Source organism: Mchenga conophoros, linkage group LG2 (assembly GCF_057382185.1).
Source record: "Mchenga conophoros isolate Kocher_MC1m ecotype Shallow Benthic linkage group LG2, M_conophoros_male_GT1.1, whole genome shotgun sequence".
In the NCBI taxonomy this organism is placed as follows: domain Eukaryota; kingdom Metazoa; phylum Chordata; class Actinopteri; order Cichliformes; family Cichlidae; genus Mchenga; species Mchenga conophoros.
The window spans coordinates 6,291,514-6,316,865 of record NC_140527.1 but is presented as its reverse complement, the minus strand read 5'-3'; the positions used below and the strand labels follow the sequence as shown (position 1 = coordinate 6,316,865).

Genomic DNA, 25,352 nt, shown 5'->3' with positions numbered 1-25,352 from the left:
TGTATATAAAAGATATCAGATTAAAAAAAAGATATCACAGATCAAATATCCATGTCATATTATCTTAATTTATGTCACTGCTGGAAAAAAAGCAATGCTTCAGAGAGAAAAATGCATCCTTGTCCTCCATCTCCTTCCCTCTTGATTATTCTTTGACCTTAAATGTCAAAAATTCAGGGCTCTTCCTTCCCTTTACAGTGCAAAAATATATATAAATAAATTGTGCAAAGGACAGAGAGCAACAGTGCCGGCCAGAACACTACCTGTCAAGTGGTCAGCTATTTAACCTGCCGTATGCTATAGGTCAAATCCGACTGTGTGGCGAGTCATGAGCGATAAAGACAGATCCCTCTAACTGGTGGCTAATCCTGACAGAGAGGTCCTGCCAACACCATTAGGATAAACTGCGTGAGCCAGCACAGTCCCGAGACATTTGAAAGGAACACTTGGGAAAGGTGCTGGTACAGAAAAACAATGACAATGTAGCTGCAGAGTCATAAGATTTCCATATAGTGGTTTCTGCAGAAAAAGCAGAGGCTTTCCAGGAGCTTTTATTCCTTTGGACTTCTCTGTAACTGTAAAACAACATGGATGCATTCAAATCCTGTTACAATGTCCCAAATGACACCATCATTCTCAATCACAGTCGCTGTTAAAATTGCCCTAGTCAGCCTTGCTGTTCATTTTTCTTCATTGCAATGACCTGTGGGATCTGGGAAGCATTTTCCTCCTTCCAACCTGTCACTCACTCACTCAGAAGTGCAGAGACTTCCTACAGTAAAGCCCTCTGGGATGAAATGTTTGCATACTTACACAGCATGATTTGATACCGTGGCTCCAAAGTGCTCAAGGACCAGAGCCATACCACTGATTTCTTTTTTATTATCATTTTACAGTCTTCCAGAAGGTCATATTTTATTGAAGTATTTTAATCTGACACTTTTCAAGCCAAGAAATTCCAAGTGCTTAATATCTTCTCACATACTCTTGGCAAGTTAGGACTGCCTCATAAACAGCCCTTTGAGATGGCCATAAATAAAGCTATGCTGATGTAAATTCTTACAGGTGGGGTTGCAAGTTGAGGCGGGTTATGCTTTAGACATAGATCTTGAGAGGATGCCAGATATAGGAAAAATGTTTTTGTTTTCGTTTCCTGAGAAATTTTTCAGAAGAAAAAAATAGATTGACACAAATTTTTAAATTAAAGCTTCTCAAAAATGTGAAGCATTTCTTTACAGACAAGAGAGTTAATTCAAAATATACTGATCAATAATAAATGCTTATCATTAAATGGTAACAAACCAATCTTAGATGAGCACAGCTGCTAGTGAGACAAGCCAAATTCTTTATCCAGTTTCCATCACCATGTTGGCATCTGTCACCCATACAAATTACAACTTGCATAAAGCTGTAAAGACCATGAGCCTAGGGCAGTTAATGTGACACCAGTGACACCATAATTGTTTCCTTAATGTCAGACAGACATGGGCAGAGGCTGTGCCACTAACTGTAGCTCTCTGGTTCAAGTGATGGACTATCGATTGTCCATTATGTGTAAAGCTTTTGGCTACGCAGCCGTGGAGACGGCTCAAATGAAATGATTTCAGCTTCACAGCCAAACTGGATTTATATTTGATCTCTGCAAAAATGCAAAGCATAACGTCCTATATCTGATACCTTGCCAGCCTGGGTGTGTACAAGCATGTTCAGCTCAAAGGGTCACAACCACAGCCCACAGGATTTGCATGTTCAGGCAGGATATGGACTGCACTACAAACTTCTCAGAGGTAGGACAAAAACGTAACAGTACTGAGCTTTAGACACAAGTAGCAGGGAACTGTTTGGAAGATTTTTTTTCCTCCTGATTTTAACTGCAGGACAAGAAAAGCACCAATGTCTGTCCATTCCCACCACAGAAACTGTGTGACAAAACATTAATGGACCACTACTACTAGTCGGTGAAGCGGTATCAAAAGTAACCTATAGGATAGTCATCAGAAGCATTAGTCTGTCAACGTCTACCATAAACCGGGGTAATGTCCAAATTTACAGCCCAGTATCGTCCACGCGCTATCTGTGGATTAGCCTCTTGTCCTTGACTTTCATACAGGGATGTGCCTGTAGAGTAGGTATGGGGCGGCACTGGCCCTCAATGTACTTCCATCTCACTTAAGTATTTGTAAGTTATTTTGGATGCATCTTTCGTTCGTTTTAAAAATAAATCTATTACTATACCATGTTGGTGTTTTTTAAATTATTATTATAGCGCTAATGCTGCATCTCCACCTGCAATGTTAGTGTGATTTACGCATTAATGCATCAATTTAAAAAAGTGTATATGATTCAGCACAAACATGTTTTATTTACTATTTTAAGGCTAAACCTTTGTAATATTACAGTAGAGGATTATGCATTTTACATGTTCTTAGTCTGAATACTTCCTTCCCTACTGTAACATTGTTTAAACTTTTCATGTGCACCATCTGCATCAGGGCCATCTGCTGTCTGACTTTCCGCCCAATCACAGATTTTCTACATCCTATTCATTTCTGATCAAACGGATTTCCTCTGGGCTCCCTTGCCCTTTTCTTTGTCTCCTTTGTGTTATTCTCTTTTAAAAACCCTTACATATATCTCTGCCACCCTTATTATTTGGATTTTGTTGCATGCAAAAAAAAATCAGTTTTGCAAGAGACGACGTTTGCGACTTGCAGAGATGTAAAACCACAATACACAGAGCGATGCTATACGCCACAGGCGGGTTAGAGTTCCACCAATGGCCGCAGCTCCTGTTACATTAAGTAGCCTTGATTATCTCTGCTGATAGAGGGCTTAGCGGGATGTAGCCGCTGAGACGAGCTGAATGGCAACAGTTGCACTCAGAAACACTGTTTAACTGTTACACTTTAAAATGTTGCAATGCTAAAATGTTGCAACAAAGTGACAAAAAACGGCGGAGGCTACTAATTTCCATGAAAATCCAATTAGCAACAACATGCAATGAATAATTTCTTCTGACCTGTTGCGTCCGTTCAGCCGGATTCTTCATCACAGCCTGCCGAAAGCTGTTATCCACGTAAGACGCCATTGTTTTGGAAGAAGCCGTCTAGAGGATGTGGAATTCCTTATCCTTAAAATTACCTCTATCCAGGGGCAGGATATATACAAAACAAGTCCCCCTATTGTCTTGCTTTATTCTCGTCGCCTGTGCTCAGATGCTAGCGGGTAAGCTGGGAGTGCCCTGAGCCAGGCCACGACTGGAGCCAGACAGCCGAGCAGTCTCCTCAGAGTGTCTGTCTTTCTGCTGCCCGTGCCGAATCCGGCTGCCAACACCGGTCCCCACCGGGGAGGAAACTTCCTTTAAAAGCGCCGGTCAAACTCCCCCTCTTAAGAGTTATTTTCTTAGCGTAGAAAGTGTTGTCCCTTTATTCAAGCCAGCGTTCATTAAAGCCATTCCTTGTCTCTTCAGCATTCTGCTCTGCTAGCGACGGGGGAGAAATTCCATGTAAGGATCCAGCAAACAAAAAAGTGAGGAAATAGCAAGCGGCTAACCCGTCAGCAACCAGCTCACGCCCATTATCAGAGGAAGACTCCCGTCCTCTCACTGAGAAAATCTACTATGTTTGCATTTTGATGGAGCTAAAAGTCAAGATAGAGCCGCCGCCGCTCTGCTCTGTTGTATGCCACCATGGTGACTGACATACCGAGAGCATAAAGACCAGCGGAGTTACCAGTGGACGTTACTTACAACCTTTCAAAATAATACCCCCAAATGACGCTAATAAAAAGACAATGAAGGCTGTGGAAATTTTAGGCAAAATATACATAAATAAATATGCATTTGGGTGTGTTTTGCATCATTTTCCTCACTTTTATGCAAGGCTTCAATGCAAAAATTACCTTTGTTTATGACCGTTTTTAAAGAAAGAAAATCAGTCGAGTCCACCTATATCAATATAATAAGCTGTTATAGAGAAATATTTTAGTTTCTTCTTTAAACGTGCAGGTTTTTGAACAAGGTTATTATTTTCCCTACAAGTCCGCTTTGGTTAAGAAATCGTGCTGTTCTGTTTTGAAGGGACCACCGTGGCATTTCCTGTCTGGCTGTTGTTGTATTTCACTTGACAGAGATTATTGTCACAAGGAGGCGGCTAATCATGGGCGAGTCCATTTAACAAAAAAGGGAACGGAGGGCGTAATGTGGCAAAAAATTATGCTTTGGCTCCACCAAGTGGCTCAATGAGGGATTACAGCTGTGAGAAAATACGAAAATATGAACCTTGGTGTATAATTCATTGTTATTTGATCAATGCAGTGTTTCCTTCCTGTTTTAAACAAGCAGCTGTACCACCCTTATTGATGAAATCTAGCACACACCCTGAAGACTGAGTTGCTACCTAGGTTATTCACTCCAACATCCTTCAAAATTAAAGTCTTGTTTAGACCAAAATCCAGAAGACAAAACATTTTTCTGTCAATTTCAGGCCAAAGCTGATCTGCAGGTTATGGCTGTACTCCAGTGTCAGATGGGACATCTTACCCTATTAAATGTGTTATCCCCCAGGGGTCTGTGTTGGGGCCACTTTTATATTTTCCATTTCCCTCCCCTTTGTATCCATCTTTGAAAAATATAATATGGCATCACTGTTATGCTGATGAAACATAGTTTTACCTCTCATTTACAGCAGACTGTCTGTGTTCACCAACAAGGATGTTTAGCTGCCTTGATCAATGAATTGCGAAAAGTTTCCTTAAGAGTTCCTTCGCTCTGTTAATAGTCTGAGGAAAGTGGTTTTTATGCTTTACAATTGGATTACTGTAACTCCTTGTACATGGGGTCAAGCTTTTTCAAGATTCTGGCTTGATTAGTAAGCCCTTAACATTTAAGCTTTACAAAACTTTTCTGCCTTGGCGTAACTTAGATTATTATCTGCTCTTTTTCAGTTCCCCGCTCACGTGGAGTGGACTTTTTCATTTGCTTTACAAAGATTCTGAAACAGTTTTTCTTTTCATATTAAATCAAACTGTAAAGACTTTTTCAAGTCCACTCTTAATACCCTGTTATTTTTGCATTCATGGTTGGTAGTTTCATTGAGTTTCCGAATAAATGAATACATTTATTTATTCATTCATTCATTCATTTCATTTCATTGTGTAATTGGCTTTTCACTCTGTTATTTGCAGTTTGTTTATCTCTGCTGTTTGCGTGGTTGCTATGTGCTTAATAACTATACTCTTTTCATTTGGTATTTCATTGCTTCATCAACAAGGTTTTGTTTTTATTATGCAGCAAATGGAAAGCTGCTTTTTAATGTACTTAATAAATAACAATTAATTTACTTATAACCAGGGACAGGATATATTTTACTTAATTTTACAGGGCTTGACATAAATAAATACATAAATACTTCATATAAATAAAGGAGTGAATGGGCATAGTTCAACACTTAAAGTATAATCTGCCTTTAGGCTGTAACTAGGATACAAGTAATGATTCCATGACAACCAGCCATGGCCCTGAGGACAGAGCAGACTGCTGGGCTCATGTTATCACCCATGGGTGGCCATTATCTAGGTGTATCTAGTCTGCAACTAGTCCAAACATAACAGGAAGAGAAATGATGCAAAACAGTGAAACAACTGCAGGACAGCCACAGTATGGACAGAGGATGATTTTTACAGGTAGGCCGATGTATGCAGAGAAGATGCTTTTATTAGTTTCTTCAACTCACTAAAGTTCTGGGGGATCAAATTATGAAGTTAAAATTAGAGCTGAAGCAATGTCTCTGCTGCCATATCTATAATACTTTATGAGTGTGAGTGTGTTGGAATTAATAAGAAAGTATTTGCTGCCAGATAACTGTAACCCAGTTTTCTGTAATTGTGCTTTAAACTGCACACCATGGTTGATCAATTATTAAATATTCAAGGAAATGGTGCATGTCCAAGCAAATATAGCTGCAACTGGACACATGATGGCACTATAACCTGAACCAAACTGACTATTTGTGCCTGTCTGTGTTTGTGTATAATATAATAATATTTATTAAATCACCTTAAGTTGAATATAGACTACATTTTTATGGTACTTAAGTTTATTAAAGCTCTGAATAAAAGCTTTGAGTTTGTTTGTATTTTTATTTTTTTTTTACCTGCTTTATCCACTCACCAGGTCCAGATGGAATCGGAGACTATAGGCCAAGATCCAATTACTTTACCCGGTACATCGGTGTGGGTGCCACATCACCTGAGGCCACAGGTGACCTCAGTTACCTGTGCCGAGCTCCACCAGATGCCCTCCCACCCATTCCCAGGCAGAGCTATGTGGGGGAGGTGGGCTGGGGATGGCAATATAACCAGCTGTTAAACAGTGGGACGCTGCTCAGCAATATGCAAATTAAGGTGCAACTAAAATCTACTGTGTGCGGCTTATGCAAATGAATAAGCAGAGGCAGCATCTTCTGTTAATGTGCCACAAAGTCACATTGAGATTTAACTTTGAGAAACTGATGGACAGATGATTTATCAGCCTTGTGACATCATAAATATTTATTGCTATATTTTTGTTAAGTCGCATATTTTTAACCATTAATGAATATTTTTCACGCAGTCTTCATTGTGATCAATTTATAAATTGAATCATATACACGTTCAAAAAATATTACATTAATCTTCATTATTTTTTTAACAGAAAACAGACATACGGGCATCGTTGGAGAACAGAGTCACTCAAAAGTTTCAGAGCACAAAGTAAGATAGAATGCCTTTTCCCTTTGCTCAGAGAGCTATCACACATGTGTGCTTTGTTATGTGGATACGTGAGAACATCTCAGGTTTGCACTGTGTTGAGTGATTGTAAGTTATCTACCTCCACATTCATAATGTAACACTTCCACTTCATCAGGAGCATGCAGCTCCCCAAGCTCTGTAAAAGAAATAGGCCAGACATAAACAGACACACAGACGTCATAAAAACAAACAGGAGGTTTATGTTATTCTTCAGCATTTTTGGAAACAGTGCCGTATCAAAAATTCAACATCTTTGCATTAACTGGCTTAAAATTATATTTATTGGTACAGTAGATAATCAACTATTTAAGAGCCAAAACAGTGAACAGAATCCTGTAGATCTGCTACAACCATAAAAAGTGGGGTGACCAGATCTCAGCAAACTAAATGTGGTGCAAGGAGTTGGTTTGTGTGGGACACGTTACTAATACTGAAGGGTAGACTGAAATGACTGAATGTCACATTACAGGACACCATATTTTACTTTGTGGCAAATAAAAAAAAGTAACTATAGCAAAAACTTAATGTGTTAAAAAGGAATTTAAAAAATGAATTTTCTCTTATCCGCTCAGGATCAAAATGACTAGAATACTTTGGCAATTCAAGGCTTACTCCCAGACGGCAAGGTGTTCAGGTTCTGCTGCTGCAAAACAAGCCCAAGGCTGAGGCTGCATTTACCTAATTTTAACACCTGCAAAGGACCATGTGATTTTTTTCTGTTTTCATATGTTTAATGGGATAAAGCAAGACCTTAAAAAGTGCATGTCTCCCACTGTGGGCTTTTGTAAACTAATGGCCATTAAAATGTGGGACATCATCTTTATTAATGAGACTGAGGAATAAAAATGCTGTGCAGTGCCTCAAAGTAGATCATCTCATCTTTGTGAAAGACCCAGTTTGAATATATGATTGATTAAAGCATCTAAACAGTTTGCTAGATGTAATAAATGCAGAGAATTAGACTATGGCATAGCCATCAGTTCAGTATTTACAGGAGAGTTTTAGTGGCATGATGGCAGTGGTTAATATTAAAAAACAGGACAATACATTTGAATAACAGTGTAATATGAGAAAAACTGTATTAAAGAGTACAGTTGGAAAGCCCCAACTACTGTCACCTGTAATTCCCTTTATCTAAGCTTATATTATATTATGTTTTGTTATATATATATATATATATATATATATATATAAAAAACACCCAGCACGCCCCTGCGGGCGGTTTATCCTTCAAGCTCGGGTCCTCTACCAGAGGCCTGGGAGCTTGAGGGTCCTGCACAGTATCTTAGCTGTTCCCAGGACTGCGCTCTTCTGGACAGAGATCTCCGATGTTGTTCCCGGGATCTGCTGGAGCCACTCGCCTAGCTTGGGAGTCACCGCACCTAGTGCTCCGATTACCACGGGGACCACCGTTACCTTCACCCTCCACATCCTCTCGAGCTCTTCTCTGAGCCCTTGGTATTTCTCCAGCTTCTCGTGTTCCTTCTTCCTGATATTGCTGTCATTCGGAACCGCTACATCGATCACTACGGCCGTCTTCTTCTGTTTGTCTACCACCACTATGTCCGGTTGGTTAGCCACCACCATTTTGTCCGTCTGTATCTGGAAGTCCCACAGGATCTTAGCTCGGTCATTCTCCACCACCCTTGGGGGCATCTCCCATTTTGACCTCGGGACTTCTAGGTTATACTCGGCACAGATGTTCCTGTACACTATGCCGGCCACTTGGTTATGGCGTTCCATGTATGCCTTGCCTGCTAGCATCTTGCACCCTGCTGTTATGTGCTGGGTAGTCTCTGGGGCATCTTTACACAGCCTGCACCTGGGGTCTTGCCTGGTGTGATAGACCCCAGCCTCTATGGATCTTGTACTCAGAGCTTGTTCTTGTGCTGCCATGATTAGTGCCTCTGTGCTGTCTTTCAGTCCAGCTTTGTCCAGCCACTGGTAGGATTTCTGGATATCAGCCACCTCCTCTATCTGCCGGTGGTACATACCGTGCAGGGGCCTGTCCTTCCATGATGGTTCCTCGTCTCCCTCCTCTTTCTTGGGTTTCTGCTGCCTGAGGTATTCACTGAGCACTCGGTCAGTTGGGGCCATCTTCCCAATGTATTCTTGGATGTTCCTTGTCTCATCCTGGACTGTGGTGCTGACACTCACCAGTCCCCGGCCCCCTTCCTTCCGCTTAGCGTACAGCCTCAGGGTGCTGGACTTGGGGTGAAACCCTCCATGCATGGTCAGGAGCTTTCTTGTCTTTATGTCAGTGGCTTCTATCTCCTCCTTTGGCCAGCTTATTACCCCAGCAGGGTACCTGATCACGGGCAGGGCGTATGTGTTGATGGCCCGGATCTTGTTCTTACCATTCAGCTGACTCCTCAGGACTTGCCTGACCCTCTGCAGGTACTTGGTGGTTGCAGCCTTTCTAGCGGCCTCTTCATGGTTCCCATTTGCCTGCGGGATCCCCAGGTACTTGTAACTGTCCTCTATGTCTGCAATGTTGCCTTCTGGTAGTTCAATCCCCTCAGTTCTGACTACCTTCCCTCTCTTTGTTACCATCCGACTACACTTCTCCAGTCCGAACGACATTCCAATGTCATTGCTGTATAGCCTGGTAGTGTGGATCAGTGAATCGATGTCTCGTTCACTCTTGGCATACAGCTTGATGTCATCCATGTACAGGAGGTGGCTGACAACTGCTCCGTTCCGTAGTCGGTATCCGTAGCCAGTCTTGTTAATGATCTCACTGAGGGGGTTCAGGCCTATGCAGAACAGCAGTGGGGACAGAGCATCTCCTTGGTAGATCCCGCACTTGATGGTAACTTGTGCTATGGGCTTGGAGTTGGCCTCTAGTGTTGTACGCCACATCCCCATTGAGTTCCTGATGAAGGCTCTTAGGGTCCCATTGATCTTGTACAATTCTAGGCATTCCAGTATCCAGCTGTGGGGCATTGAGTCATAGGCCTTCTTGTAATCAATCCAGGCAGTGCACAGGTTGGTCAGTCTGGTCTTGCAGTCTCGGCTGATTGTTCTGTCTACCAGTAGCTGGTGTTTTGCACCTCTGGTATTCTTGCCAATTCCTTTCTGTGTCCCGCTCATGTATTGACCCATGTGCCTGTTCATCTTAGCCGATATGATGCCTGACAGGAGCTTCCATGTAGTACTGAGGCAGGTTATTGGTCGGTAGTTGGAGGGGACCGGTCCCTTCTTGGGGTCCTTGGGGATCAGGACCGTCCGGCCTTCAGTTAGCCATTCCGGGTGTCTTTCGTTAACTAGCAGCTGGTTCATTTGTGCTGCCAGCCGCTCGTGGAGTGCAGTCAGCTTCTTCAGCCAGTAGGCGTGAACCATGTCGGGCCCTGGTGCTGTCCAACTCTTCATACTGGAGACCCTTTCTTGGATATCTGCCACTGTGATGGTTACTGGACCCTGTTCAGGGAGGTCGCTGTGGTCTGCCCTCAGATCCTCTAGCCACTGAGCATTGCCGTTATGGGTTGCATCCTTCTCCCATATGCTCTTCCAGTATTGCTCCGTCTCCAGCCTTGGTGGTGCTGTTCTCTTATTGTTCCCTTGCCACTGAGAGTACACCTTTGCTGTGGAGGCCTTCTGTGGAGAACAGCTGGTTTATTCTCCTGCCTTCTATCTCTCTGGTGTACCTCCTCAAGCGGCTGGCCAAGGCTGTGAGTCTTTGCTTGGCAGTTTCCAAGGCCTCAGGTATGGACAACTTGCTGTATTTCTTAGGCACCTTATTTGTCGCACCTTTCTGCAACTCCGTTAGTTGGCTAACCTCCCTCCGTGCTACTTTGATCTTGCCCTCTAGCCTCCTTCTCCATGGAGGGTACTGCCCCTTGTGGCTGTTCAACTTGTAGCCAAGCATCTCACTGATCACTGCTGCCGTATTGTAGATCAGCTTGTTAGTGTCGGTAATCGTGGTTGTAGGTATTGCCCGTAGTGCTGCATTAACATCATCTAGCAGACCTTCTGAGGGTACTTCACGTAATCTTGGTAACCGGCTACGGGGGATCCAGGTTTCAAGCTTGGCCATGATCCTATTTTTCAGGTCAGTTCCTCTCGCACTCAACGATCCTTCTCCTATCGCACTTGGGGCTATGTACCCAATCTCGGGTGGGGGTGATGATATCTCCCCCCTGACCTGGCGTCCTGACTCCTCCTTGCCGTAGCATTTGTGTTGTACCTCGTCAATCTCTAGCTGTGAGAGCAGTCCCTTCTTTCGAATGTTGGAACACTGAGCTACTAGTTGTTTCGCCGTCATTGTGGATGTTGGGTATCGAAGAATCCATAGGTCCCTCATCCTATTCATGTAGCCCCTTCCGCCGGGGTTACTTGCGTAGTAGCATTCCAACAACGCCCTGTTTTCGTCCCTTGCCCACCGATGCCTTCTTGTTCCAGTAGCCCACTTTTCGTCAGGGTGCCCTGGTTCCTCAACACCTGACGCGGACCTTGTTGATCCGGGCGACGTCCGAGCCGGCATGCCTTCATATTTATCTGTCTCGCTCATGTCTGCGGTAGGCTTGCTTAGCATAGGGGGTCTAGCCTTAGGACCCTTACTGGATACAGACGCCCCAGGCAGGAATCGAACTTGCGATCCTCTGTTCCAAAGGCGTGTAGTTTAACCACTACGCTATCCAGCGTATATATATATATATATATATATATATATATATATATATAGACAAACGCTACAAAAGCTGCAACCACCAAGTACCTGCAGAGGGTCAGGCAAGTCCTGAGGAGTCAGCTGAATGGTAAGAACAAGATCCGGGCCATCAACACGTACACCCTGCCCGTGATCAGGTACCCTGCTGGGGTAATAGGCTGGCCAAAGGAGGAGATAGAAGCCACTGACATAAAGACAAGAAAGCTCCTTACCATGCATGGAGGGTTTCACCCCAAGTCCAGCACCCTGAGGCTGTACGCTAAGCGGAAGGAAGGGGGCCGGGGACTGGTGAGTGTCTGCACCACAGTCCAGGATGAGACAAGGAACATCCAAGAATACATTGGGAAGATGGCCCCAACTGACCGAGTGCTCAGTGAATACCTCAGGCAGCAGAAACCCAAGAAAGAGGAGGGAGACGAGGAACCATCATGGAAGGACAGGCCCCTGCACGGTATGTACCACCGGCAGATAGAGGAGGTGGCTGATATCCAGAAATCCTACCAGTGGCTGGACAAAGCTGGACTGAAAGACAGCACAGAGGCACTAATCATGGCAGCACAAGAACAAGCTCTGAGCACAAGATCCATAGAGGCTGGGGTCTATCACACCAGGCAAGACCCCAGGTGCAGGCTGTGTAAAGATGCCCCAGAGACAATCCAGCACATAACAGCAGGGTGCAAGATGCTAGCAGGCAAGGCATACATGGAACGCCATAACCAAGTGGCCGGCATAGTGTACAGGAACATCTGTGCCGAGTATAACCTAGAAGTCCCGAGGTCAAAATGGGAGACGCCCCCAAGGGTGGTGGAGAATGACCTAGCTAAGATCCTGTGGGACTTCCAGATACAGACGGACAAAATGGTGGTGGCTAACCAACCGGACATAGTGGTGGTAGACAAACAGAAGAAGACGGCCGTAGTGATCGATGTAGCGGTTCCGAATGACAGCAATATCAGGAAGAAGGAACACGAGAAGCTGGAGAAATACCAAGGGCTCAGAGAAGAGGGTGAAGGTAACGGTGGTCCCCGTGGTAATCGGAGCACTAGGTGCGGTGACTCCCAAGCTAGGCGAGTGGCTCCAGCAGATCCCGGGAATAACATCGGAGATCTCTGTCCAGAAGAGCGCAGTCCTGGGAACAGCTAAGATACTGCGCAGGACCCTCAAGCTCCCAGGCCTCTGGTAGAGGACCCGAGCTTGAAGGATAAACCGCCCGCATGGGCGTGCTGGGTGTTTTATATATATATATATATATATATATATATATATATATATATATATATATATATATATATATATTAGGGGTGCAACGATATTCGTATCGATATTGAACCGTTCGATACAGTGCTTTCGGTTCGGTATGCATATGTATCGAACAATACACTTTTTTTCAATTTTTTTTTTTTTTTTTTTTTTTTTTTTTTTTTTTGTGTCCCGTTTGGATCTATAGCCATCAGAATTGTTGTCTTGAGGCCAAGAAAGATGCCAAGAGGATTTATTTTAAGTGGATCATCATATTGGTCCATTTGATTGACCTTTATTATAATTATGAATTTATTTTATTTTCAGTTGCAAACGGGACAGACATGACTGTGGGATAGGACAGGGGGAAAGAATGAAAGAAAGAGGGGGAGAGAAAGAAAGAAAACCAAAGGGGAGAAAAAAAAGAACAATACAAAATGTGTAATTTATTTTATCAACTTTCCTTCTGACGATGCTGTCTGTGTTGAGCGCTCAGTGAATCTGCATTTGACTACTCCGCCTAGGCTCGAGAGTGCAGCCTAGGCGGAGTAGTCGAACGCAGATTCACTGAGCACTCAACACAGACAGCATCGTCAGAAGGAAGAGCGCAGGGCAAGCTAGCGAGACAGAAGTGGACCTCCCCACCCTCATTCAGATCTGGCGTTTGGAATTATTTTGGTTTTCATGTGACGTATGACCCTGAAGGTAAGCAAGTCATGGACTAAAATAAAACAGTATGTTGGATGTGCCATGCAATGCTCAATTACATGGGTGGGAGCTAGTGTGTTAGCGCAGTTAGCTCGTTAACGTGTTGGCGGTCTAGCCCCTCTGTATAGGGTAGCTCAACGGAGATTTGCCGTGTTGTGGCGTTAAGGTTATTTCAACGAGATTAACCTGAAAGCACTAGTGGGAACACAACGAATATGACTGCACATTTACACCGACATCATCCTAGTGCAAAGACAAAAACAACAAGCATGCTACAAACTTTAGCCGAGTCATTTAGACAGCTGTTAGCACAGGATTCTCCTTATGGAGACCTGATATGTTTAATATGCTGCTGAGAATATAGCCCAGAAGAAGCGGATAGTATAGCTTTTATTTTGGAAAGAGACATTTCTCTGTAATAAACTCTCTTTTCCAAAGATGAGTGATTCCTCAATCAGATACAGGGCTCGCAATATCGCTAGCCCGACGTCCTGGGGCTATCTCTCCCCTGCCTGTTGGGCTATTGTAGGAAGGAAAAATATATGTCAATGCTTTTGCATTCTTTCAGAAAAGTAGCTGGGTAATTATGTCATTGGGTGAGCCACTGTCAATATGTGACATATTGAAATCGTGTTTGAATTTGCGCTTGTTTTTTTGCTTTCACTTTGCAATCGCGCGAACTGTGTATAGAGAGCGACAGTACTGATCTGTGAGTGATGATAATTTGTGCACCAATTCCTCTGACATCGTCTTATTAATTGTTAGCTTACTATGCAAACATGACAAGTGAAATCTCCCGCAGCTTAAACATGTGAGAGGTTGATCGCGCAGAGAATCGCTGAGCTTATGTGAGTGCGGCAGGATATATATTTCACTACGATGACCTGGATGATTGAGAACCTTCACAGACAGATATATATTTTAGTTCTGCTGAGCCAAATAAGACAGGTCAGGGTGAAGAAGTGACAGCCAAAGAAAAGCTTACCACAAAACGGAGAAGTTATGACAAATCAGACTATAAGGCAAAAAGAAAGTGCAGCTTTATGGTTTCATGGACAAAAGAATTTCTGTGGCTGCAATATGACGAGCTAAAAAACAACACGCACAAGGGTTAGGGTTAAATTTAAAAACTGTACTTTTGTGTTAAAATATATATTTATAATTTTAATAAATGACAAATTAAAAAGGCATGAACATTTTTTTTTGTATCGAAAAAATATCGAACCGTGAATTTTGTGTATCGTTGCACCCCTAATATATATATATATATATATATATATATACATACATACATACATACATACATACATATATATATATATGTGTGTGTGTGTGTGTGTGTGTGTGTGTGTCTATTGCAGTTTCTGTATCAGCACAGCTACTTTTCTAGCCATTAAAGGATGTTTTGTATTGATTTTCTTCTTCACTTTGTCATCCATGTGGATGTTTCATGATTTTTCCTTTGTTCAGGACAGTTTTGCTTTCTGGTCTGAAACATTGCAGTTTCCTGGGACCAGTATGAGACACGGTTGACAAGGCTGTAGATTTTTATTCTTGTTGCAGGCATCATTCACACAAATATTTTTCACCATCTTAGAAAATCAGTCTGTTGTTTTCCCACAAGAAAGCCAATAAAAGCTACAAATGCAAGATAGACAGGACTCTGTAAACCAGATGGGAAGGCACACAAAAAGCACAAAGCAAAGATGAATACATTAAGTCAAGAATGAGAAACAACAAAGGAAAAACAAAACCACTGTGTCGTGATATCTTAATGACAAGCTGGGAACAGACAGATACACATTAAGAGGCTAAGCCAAATGACACTTTTGATTTCAGCAAGGAAATATTATTCATATATAATGGAAAGCCATTCCAAATCTGGAAAATACTTACAAAGAAACTGTAATATTGTAAAAACTAGCTGAACAGCACCCATCTGATCAGCCACTGGAGCCACCCAGATTTTCCCTCCTTCATTGGAAAAAAAAAATGTAATGTTGAAATGATCATTCCAACTATGAAATGTGCACATTTATGGAAATTGTTCCTTCCACAGCTCATAATCCCTCAGAAATGTCTGATAGCTAGTTTTCCGAAATCTGCCAACCAGTAAGAGAAAACATAAACTGTAACATAAAAACAAATCGAGACTATACATCTGCCCAGGGAGTGGAGTGAGGACACATTAGGAACCTCAGACATGAACTCACAACTTCTTAAAGGAGCCATTGTAGAAGAATACAGCAGACCAGTAAAATGTACTAAAAATTATATTTGAAAGTTTTAATTAAAAAAAAACAAAAAAAAACATAAAACAAAAACAAGAGATAAGGTGGCATGTTTTCAGAAGCTTCAAAAAGACACAAGCTCTAGGAGATGAGAGGGGGCGAAGTAAGTTAAAGATCTCGTTTAAAGGAGAATTTGATATGCTAAATGATTTGCAAAGCCAGCAAACAATATGTCAAAATGCAGAGTGCAAGACACAGCTGATCACATTTATGACCATTGATGCAGCTCAAAAAGCTTCTCTCGGCTGTGCATGCAGCTACTAATCCCTTCCTTGAAGAATCCTTTCAGTAAAATATGTGACATGCATGAAATATTTGTAGGTGGTTGTTCGAGGAGAAATGATCATTTCAGAGTCAGGCTTTGCTATAGCACTGCACACTGGAAATGTGCATAGTCCAAGCCACAGACTGTATATAATACAGAAATAGAGTTTTAATTACAACAACATGTTGGTTCAGGCATGCACCAGTTAAATTCTGAAAAGAAGGGCATGCTTTTATTTTTCCTAAGGCTGACAGTCTGAGAACTGGCACATCTATAAATGTGAACTAACTCATATAATACAGAAAATTGTGCTAGTGACCTTCCATGAGGCTCCAACAGCTCCCAACCATTACATGTAAATGTTGCTTCAAAGTAATTTTCTCATTTTATAATTTCATCTTTATACTGCTAGAAGTTCAAAATATGAACTATTTTTATTCTTTCTTTAGAAAATTATTATTTTTCACCATCCTACTTTTTAAAATTTCACCCTTTAATAAAAAAATATTTTCATATGAACATCCTGTGCAGTGACAAAAACGACTCCCCAGGGATTTAATAGGAGTTAAAGTCAACCACTTTAACTATTAGTCTCCTGCCTCAAACCTCAAGCCTGCACATGTTTTTGTAACAAATAATATGTTCTTTTTGAAGCTGTATGTGATGTAAAAGTGGTTTTATTAGGGAAAATCAATGGCCTACATGCAGTGTTGGGGAGTAACGGAATACATTTACCACCGTTACGTATTTAAAATACAAAATATGAGTAACTGTATTCCGTTACAGTTACCGTTTAAAAAGGTGGTATTTAGAATACAGTTACTTTGTTGAAATAAATGGATTACACGGCGGTATTTTCCTGTTTCATATTGTGGCGGGTCAGGACTGTTTGGGTTTTGTTTGAGTGCTTCCTTTACATGTGTGTGTTCCTTCTTTTTCCCTTCAGGCTTAGAGGGAACATGTTCTGCCCGGTGGTGTAGGGTCCTAATTACTCCAAGTTTGTGTTCCAGATGGTGATGGGAGTCAAAGAGGAGGTACTGGTTCGTGTGTGTGGGCTTCCGGTAAACCTCGATGCTGAGGTTGCCATTCTCTTCAATGTGTGCAATGTGCACAGCGCAGTCCAGGAAAAATGGTAAATGGCCTGTATTTATATAGCGCTTTACTAGTCCTTAAGTACCCCAAAGTGCTTTACATATCCAGTCATCCACCCATTCACACACTGGTGATGGCAAGCTACATTGTAGCCACAGCCACCCTGGCGCGCACTGAGAGGCGAGGCTGCCGGACACTGGCGCCACCGGGCCCTCTGACCACCACCAGTAGGCAATGGGTGAAGTGTCTTGCCCAAGGACACAACGACCGAGACTGTCCAAGCCGGGGCTCGAACCGGCAACCTTCCGATTACAAGGTGAGCTCCCAACTCTTGAGCCACGATCGCCACGGAAAGGCAAAAAGTTGTCCTTTGTGTCTTCCTTGGTGAACTTGATGTTTTTATCCACAGCGTTAATGTGCGCAGTGAAGGATTCCACTTCTTGTGTCTTGATTTTGACCCAGGTGTCGTCCACATATCTGTACCAGTAGCTGGGTACTCTTCCTTTGAAAGAGCCAAGAGCCTTTCTTTCCACTTCCTCCATGTAAAGGTTGGCTACAATAGATGACACGGGGGAGCCCATGGCACAGCCATGTTTTTGTCTGTAGAAGCCTTCGTTGTATTTAAAGTATGTTGTGGTGAGGCAGAGGTCTAACAGTGTGCAAATCTGATCGGGTGTGAAGTTGGTCCTGTCTTCCAAGTCGTTTCCTGACAGTCTCCGCTGCCTCCGTGGTGGGTATGCAAGTGAAGAGAGAGACTACATCAAAGGACACCATGGTTTCATCTGGGTCCAGGGTAAGTTTCTGGACCTTTTCGGTGAAGTCGGTGGAGTTCTTGATGTGTGTGGGGTGTTCCCCACAAGAGGGGCAAGGATGGTAGCAAGGTGTTTTGCCATGTTATAAGTGGCTGAGTTTATGCTACTGACTATGGGTCTGAGTGGGACAGCTTCCTTGTGGATTTTAGGAAGTCCGTAAATGCAGGGTATGGCATCCCCTGGGTAAAAGCGGTGATATGTAAGGCGGTCAATGATTTTGTCCTTTTCAAGGTCCTGAAGGCAAGTTATAACTTTCTTTTTGTAGCTGCTTGTGGGGTCTCGCTTTAACGCTTCGTAGGTATTGTTGTCACTGAGGAGAGTAGTGATCTTTGTGTGGTAATCTGTAATGTTTAGGACCATGGTGCATCTTCCCTTATCAGTTGGTAAAACAGTGATGTTGTGGTCTTTGCTCAGGGAAGCGACGGCCTTCTTTTCTTGTATTGTGAGGTTGGACGGAGGGACTTTGGCACTGGAGAGGGTGGCCGAGACTTTCATCCTGATTTGCTCTGCTTCTGTCTGTGATAATTTATTAATCCGTATGGCGGTTTCTGTGGCTGTGATAAGGTCCACTATGGGCAACTGTTGCGGAGAAATGGCAAAATTGAGTCCTTTGGCTAATACTCTCTTTTCAGGTTCAGTGAGATTCAGGTCTGAAAAGTTATACCCGTTATGTGTCTGTGAGCGCAAGGAGGGAGAAAAAGGAGAGTGGAAAACTACGAGTTGTCATCGAGCAGAAACGGGAGCTGGAAGCATGTAAATATAATAATAACCACTGCAGCCAAGAAGAGTGCCTGACGAGCCCAGTTGTAAGTAAGCTGTTAAGGCTCGACTGTACACTGTGTTCGTGTTTCTCTCCGAAACAATAAGTTCCGTTGGAGCAGCCTCTCCAAGGAGAGAGCCTCTCTCTGTCTCTCGCTAGCAAAGTTGACCCAGACAACAAAGTAAAGCTATTTTTCGGCTACGAGCCCGACACGGAACCTGAAGTATTAGCCAGAGGTCCCTTTACTACGTTTCGGAGCCGCGGACCTTCAGTAATAGTAATAAATCATATTCATGTAGTTGTAAACAGCATGATAATATCTTAAGTTATCAAAATACTCTTATTGAGTAACGTAACGGAATACATTACAAAATACATTTTGGGGCATATATTCTGTAATCTGTAGTGGAATACATTTTAAAAGTAACCTTCCCAGCACTGCCTACATGTGATTTTCTGTTAAAATGACAGAAAATGTTATTTTCAGAAATAATAATATACATGAAACAGCGACAATCTGAGTAAAAGGAAATGACATCTCACTCTTAGAATGAAGGACCTCACTGTTAACGTTTGATTAAAAAGCTTGTGAAAAGGTTACACTTTTCACAATCTTGAGCTTAAAAGAATCTTGCGGGAAAAACAGTTCTTTTATTATAGCAATGTACGCCTTTACTCACTGTAATGCACAATGAATTTATGAACATCCTTCACAGTGTAATCTGGGATAGAGAGCTTTAAATAAGTTTCTCTGCAAAAGTTCTGACAATCTGCTTCAGGCATAAAAACTTGTCTAACGGAGGGTTCCATCCAGAAAATAACAGTAATCACAGGTTTAGTATTGTTTATCAGAGGTCCCGCTCCCTTCTTAGAGTGTCACAGATATAGACTTTTGATTCTTATTTGAGCAGCACCTGGTAATCTGTCTCTATAGCAAAAACGATCACATCCTTATATCTGGTGTAGATAACGGTACAGATTGTTTACTGTAAGAGAAAACACCAATTTTTCTATAACAAGCCACACAGACATCAATTTCTTGGGGTCAGCTGCAATTTTCAGGCAATATCATCGTTGCAATAGGATGCTCTAAGTCTCACACCCACATAAAGCCATGTGGCGGTTGAGTTCACTTGAAAAAGAAAAATGTATGCACACTCCAAGAAACAAAACACTCCACATATAGTAAGAGTGGAAGGCAGAGTCAAAATCTTCAACATGCAGGGGCTCCAAAAGGTCTTTTCTGGTTCAGAGAATCTTTGAAGAGATCTTTGATGTGATCACCAGTTAAAAACAGTCTGATCAGTTTTTCCCCATAGGTCTAATTAAGTGGTTATTACATTTCAGGGTTATGATACATAAAATAAATAATTTCTTATGAAGTTAAAATGTATCATTTATACATAAGACCCGAATCACACTGTAGAAATGACTGGAAGCAGATTCTACCCATGCAATTAAACATTAGAATCATCCAATAAAGAACTTATGAGAAACATGCAGTATTTATATGAGTGTAACAGCCAGGATTAAATTACCCCTGTCTATCGTGACATGTCAAAACTATTGCGTGGAAGAAAAAAGAATATTTTGCCAGCAGAATGATAAAGCATCATGTATCATTTTTTGAATCATTTTTTTTAATTCAATTGCAGAATTGGTAAGTAAATTAAATACGGCAACATACGGTAGCCATCTCATATCCATATAGCAGCACATATGTTTAAAATGTATTTTTAAAACAAAGAAATGAGAATGTATGCATGAGCACACATAAATCAAACTGCACTGTGTATTAAAAGTTCATCTGTGGATTATGCATTAATGAATTAGTAGATTTTGGACTGTTAATTGATGGAAGATTAGACTAGCAAACAGAAACAAATAATTAATTGTAAATTATTTTAGCATGATGTTTTCTTTTTTCATTCACGATTATGAAATGAAAAAACAAACAAACATCAAAGTGTGACTTTTTGTTCAGCTGATTGAATGAAATATTAGCTTAATATAATATTATGGCTGGTGGTTGTCTGATCTCTTTAAACAAATATATCCAATGAGTGTGACCTAATATGATAAGATGATAATTGCACTACAATCAGGCAAATAGCTATTTTTGTGATATATGGCTATAAATTAAGAGTCGGAGAGCATATCTGAGAAGTCCATAGTATAAATAGTGTTTTTAGGCTCAATGGTCCTGTTGACCATTAACATCTGTTATCTTGTAGCTCAGCTGATAGCAGAGGAGGGACAAGAGTGAAGGTGAAGGGCCCAAATGAGACTGGAAACACAAGGTAAGTTTAAATGTATATACTCTGACCACAGGCAATGATTGTACACCATACATCTTTAATAATGTTAAAAATCAGAAATGGATGCACACGTTTCAATTTATTTTAGGTTTTTTTTTATCCACAAAGTTTAAAGAATTATACATACAGGTTGTTGCCGGTTGTTCTGGTATATTGTGCAAAGTGAATGAAATAATGAAAAAAGAAAACTAGCTCCAAATTTTTCAAATTCACCTCTAACCAATAGGTAGACCAGGGGTGGGCAGTCTCAGTCCACGAGGGCCGGTGTCCCTGCAGGTTTTAGATCTCACCTTGGGGAAACTCACCTGAATCACATGATTAGTTCGTTACCAGGCCTCTGGAGAACTTCAGGACATGTTGAGGAGCTAATTTATCCATTTAAATCAGCTGTGTTGGTTCGAGGACATCTAAAACCTGCAGGGACACCAGCCCTCGTGGACTGAGATTGCCCACCCCTGAGCTAGACCATTGAAACTTGGATATTGGATCTTGTCCAATTGTCCAACAGGACAATGATCCCAAACAGACATCTGAACTGGTTTCAGAATGGATAAAGCTACTGTTATAGTTTTCTGGTTATGATGTCCTTGAAGTCTGTTCCTCTTCTGTGTAGAGGGCCAGGGTCAGTTGAGCTCCTTCTCCTCCCTCTGGGGCAGAGCTCAATCATCATTATGCTGCCAGATATACCGGTTCCTCATCAGATCTGAATTAATTCCCAGTACTAAAGGACCAGTCGGTGCTTCCAGAATCTGCCAGATAGTCTGCTTCTACCAAGCATTATCCTTGTCGGGCTCAAGAGCCAGTACACTACCTGTCCCTTTGAATTAGTCCACTCACTATGCTCTGTCTCTGGGTACCCCCACTTGGACAACCTCCCAGCAACAAGTAGGAGAATCACTATGACACCATCCGTTAAACTCCCTGAAGAAGAAGGTAAAAACAAGGAAAACTGTGACTCTTATCGCCCAATCTCTATCTTAAATGTGGATTATAAATTATTTACTTCCATAATCACAAGACGCTTAGAGCCATTTCTCCCAGATCTGGTGGATGAAGACCAGACAGGGTTCATTAAGGGGCGACAGACACAAGATAATATACGACACACATTGCATATAATTAACGAAGTTAATAAAGAGAAAATCCCAACAGCCTTAGTGAGCTTAGATGCTGAAAAGGCCTTTGATAGAGTCTCTTGGATATTTCTTTTTGCTGTTTTGAAAAGAATGGGCTTTAACAGTACCTTCATCGAGTGTGTACAATCCTTTTACCACAGGCCATTGGCTAGAGTTAAAATAAATGGGGACCTGACAGACAGTTTTGAGCTCTTCAGAGGAACCAGGCAGGGTTGCTGCCTGAGTCCAGCCCCTTTTGCTCTGTATATCGAACCTTTGGCTCAGTATATACGGCAAAGTGCAGACTTAAAAGGGGTTTTAGTTTCTAAAATTGAACAATGAATAGGTCTCTTTGCTGATGATATAATTATATACCTACAGGATCCTGACACGACCTTTCCTCGGTTGATTAAAGCATTAAAATATTCAAAACAAATATAAATTAAAATGGGATTCAAATAAGATCAAATATTTAGGTGTCTATCTAACTAGCGAAATAAGTACACTATACGAGGAAAATTGTGTAAAGATTAGTAATGCAATCCAAAAAGATTTGATTAAATGGGCTCCACTTGTCATGGACCTTAGCTCAAGAATAGAGGTAATAAAAATGAATGTGCTTCCTTGACTACTGTATCTATTCACTTCATTGCCAGTCCATATACCAGATGCACAATTTGGTAGATGGGATAAATTAGTTAGTAGATTTATTTGGAAAGGGACAAAGCCAAGAATAAGATTTAAAATACTCCAATTAAGTAAAGAAAAAGGAGGACTTGCCCTCCTGAATTTCAAGGAATATTTCTATGCAGCCCAGCTGAGATATATTGTTTACTGGTGTTCACCGGATTACAACTCAAAATGGAAGCATATGGAGATAAATTATTGCTCATCATGTCATCCACAAGCAAGATTGGGAGAAGAAACTATCCAGTCTACGAACACAAATCTCATTACTGAATTCACTATTAAACTCTGGTGGATTATAGTGAAGAAATATAGAATTATAGAAGACTGTAAATTGCTGATTTGGCCTGCATATTCTTGAAAATTCCAAAGTGGACAATGGGATAGTACATTTTTAAGATGGGTCAATAAAGGAATTACAGCAATGTGCACATTAATAGATGGGAAAACATTCAAATCCTTCGAGAATCTACAGAGACAATTTGGACTGGATAAATCAGATTTATTTAGGTATTTTCAATTAAGACATTTTTACAATACAGAAATTAGGAAGAAGCTCTTGAGAGAAGGAAGCCATATAATATAAATAATAACAGGTGCATATAAAAATCCTCCATTAAGAATTTTATCGAAATTATATAATGGCCTGCAAAATTTGAATAGGAATGAAACATTATATATCAAACAAAAGTGGGAATCTGAATTACATCTTGAGTTGTCAGAGGATGACTGGCGATCCGTATGTCTCACACAGCATAATTCCACCAGCTCTAGACGATGGAGAGAATATGGCTGGAAAATGTGATTAGGTTCTTTATTACTCCTTATATCAAAAGCAAGCAGCTGAAAACACCCCAACGATGCTGGAGATTATGTGGAGACTGGGACGCCAATCATTCTCATGTGTTTTGGAAGTGTAAAAATATCAAACCTTACTGGGAAAGCATTGCAGTAACAATGAAGAAAGTGCTGGGGTATGACGTGCTGTGTGAGGCACGAGTCATGTATTTTGGAATATGGGAAAATGTAAGAAAGGAGGACCATTACTTGTTTAAAATTATGTTGTTGTCGTCAAGCAAAAAGGTAATAACAAAAAACTGGCTGAAAAGTGACCCTTTAAAATTGGAAGAATGGACTGATGTAATCAAGGACATATATATAATGGAGAAAATGACTTACACTTTGAGACTGAAATCTGACAAACACCGAAAACAGTGGACAAAATGGATAGCCTATAAGACTCACTCAGCCCCATAAGGCAGGGACCTCTCCTCGTTGTTTTTTTTTCTCTCTTCCACAGATTAGGTGTCCTTTATTCCTTTTAGTTTGTTTCTTTTGTGTTCCTTTTTCATATTTTTGTTTGCATGTACTATAAAATTGGAAAAAAGTACAAAATAAAAGGTTTAAAAAACAAAACAAAACTCCCTGCATCTCCCTTGAAGGACTGAACTAACTTCTCTCTCCTCTCTCCCTAGCTGAATCCTCTCCATGAAACCAGCATCCTGTTCAATTCCCCCTCTGGCCATCCTTTCCCCAGTGCTTCCGTTGAATTAATGAAGTCCAGAAACCTGTACCACTGTCCATATCATGTATGCTTCAGAAACCTCCACTATGACAGTAGCTTCATATTAAACTTCTGGAATGGCCTCAACCTTATTGAAATTGTTTTAATTTAAAAGCAGGATTGGTGCCAGGATACTAACCATTTAAATAAATTCTACCAGTTCTGCCAAAAAAGGGTCAAATATCCAGCCAGTTTTGCCAGAAGCTTGCTGTTGGCTACTGAAAGCAAGCAGTTGAGATGAAACTTGCTAAAGGACATTTAATCAAATTTTAGTGTATATTTGAGACTGTAATCTAGACCCTGTGTGGAAAATTCAGAGTAAATTCAAACGTTAATACCCATTTCCTGTTTGTTTGTTTGTTTTTAAATGATCAGAGATGTATGCTGTACAATCATTCCAGGAAAAGGAACAGTGGAAAGAAATCATTAAATGTCTGACTATGACTAAATGTAAGGCTAAATGAGAAATTATACTAAGTACATGCCATTATATGTTATCACTTTAATAATGTATTAGAGTACTAGTCCTCTTTACAGAAATTCATAATAACAATGAAACTTGTCACACTTTCTTTAACATAAACGATGTATTGTAATACTAATACTTAATTTCCATAATTTAAATTAGATACTTAAAAATGGTTGCACAGTCATTTCTAACTTCCCGTCTTCTCTCTTCTGATTCTTTTCCCTCTCAGTACAGGAACCACAGGAGGATGCAGCTCAAAGAGTCACTGCAGTGAGACAGCATCCTCCCTCTGAGTCTCATCTCCCTCAGTTTTTCAGGTGTTAGCCACTTTTATTCTTAATAAACCAAAGATATGCTTATGCCTGGTCTTTGTGGTGCTTTATTTATGCATTTGTTGTTGGTCATATGCATAGTTATAGTTAAGATTGGCTTTAAATTAAGCCAACTGTTGGTGTCAGTGGTCTGACTACACATGTATACTTTTATCTCTGAGTGCTGAATCCATGTGCAGCACAACACACAACAGCGGAGACCGGTGATCTCGTCTTTTTGGTGTTTTACTTTGGAAATCGCA

General features: G+C 41.2%; 2 protein-coding genes across 17 annotated transcripts in view; one reads left to right on the top strand and one right to left on the bottom strand.

The window, feature by feature from the left end:
* Nucleotides 1–3,694, bottom strand: part of rapgef2b (Rap guanine nucleotide exchange factor 2b) — a 104,938-nt gene extending 101,244 nt beyond the window's left edge. For all 12 annotated transcript variants that reach the window (XM_085284494.1, XM_085284496.1, XM_085284547.1 and 9 more), the window contains exon 1: nucleotides 3,020–3,694. In XM_085284494.1, coding sequence (XP_085140620.1) covers nucleotides 3,020–3,088 — 69 coding nt within the window. In that variant the 5' untranslated portion in view covers nucleotides 3,089–3,694. The remainder of the gene's footprint in view (nucleotides 1–3,019) is intronic.
* A 1,824-nt stretch (nucleotides 3,695–5,518) lies between these two features.
* On the top strand, nucleotides 5,519–25,220 carry spmip2 (sperm microtubule inner protein 2). Of its 5 annotated transcripts, XR_014893623.1 has the most exons (7): nucleotides 5,519–5,682; nucleotides 6,173–6,402; nucleotides 6,692–6,750; nucleotides 20,860–20,925; nucleotides 24,221–24,334; nucleotides 24,685–24,759; nucleotides 25,008–25,067. XR_014893623.1 is itself a non-coding variant. In XM_085284470.1 (6 exons), exons 1-5 carry the CDS (start codon nucleotides 5,619–5,621, stop codon nucleotides 24,737–24,739), a joined length of 474 nt encoding a protein of 157 aa, XP_085140596.1. In that variant the 5' UTR covers nucleotides 5,519–5,618; the 3' UTR covers nucleotides 24,740–24,759; nucleotides 25,008–25,220. The 5 variants fall into 5 exon arrangements, 2 of the variants coding, with proteins under 2 accessions (XP_085140596.1, XP_085140588.1); XR_014893625.1 differs by lacking the exon at nucleotides 24,685–24,759 and having other exon boundaries at nucleotides 25,013–25,220; XR_014893624.1 differs by lacking the exon at nucleotides 24,685–24,759 and having other exon boundaries at nucleotides 25,008–25,220.
* The last annotated feature ends 132 nt before the right edge of the window (nucleotides 25,221–25,352 follow it).

What these genes read in the sequence shown, in the direction of transcription:
- spmip2 (XM_085284462.1), top strand. Translation starts at nt 5,619, where the DNA reads ATGATGCAAAACAGTGAAACAACTGCAGGACAGCCACAGTATGGACAG. An exon ending in ACAGAGGATGATTTTTACAG is followed by an intron (nt 5,683 to 6,172) that starts GTAGGCCGATGT and finishes TCCACTCACCAG; the next exon opens with GTCCAGATGGAATCGGAGAC. An exon ending in AATGAGACTGGAAACACAAG is followed by an intron (nt 20,926 to 25,007) that starts GTAAGTTTAAAT and finishes TTTCCCTCTCAG; the next exon opens with TACAGGAACCACAGGAGGAT.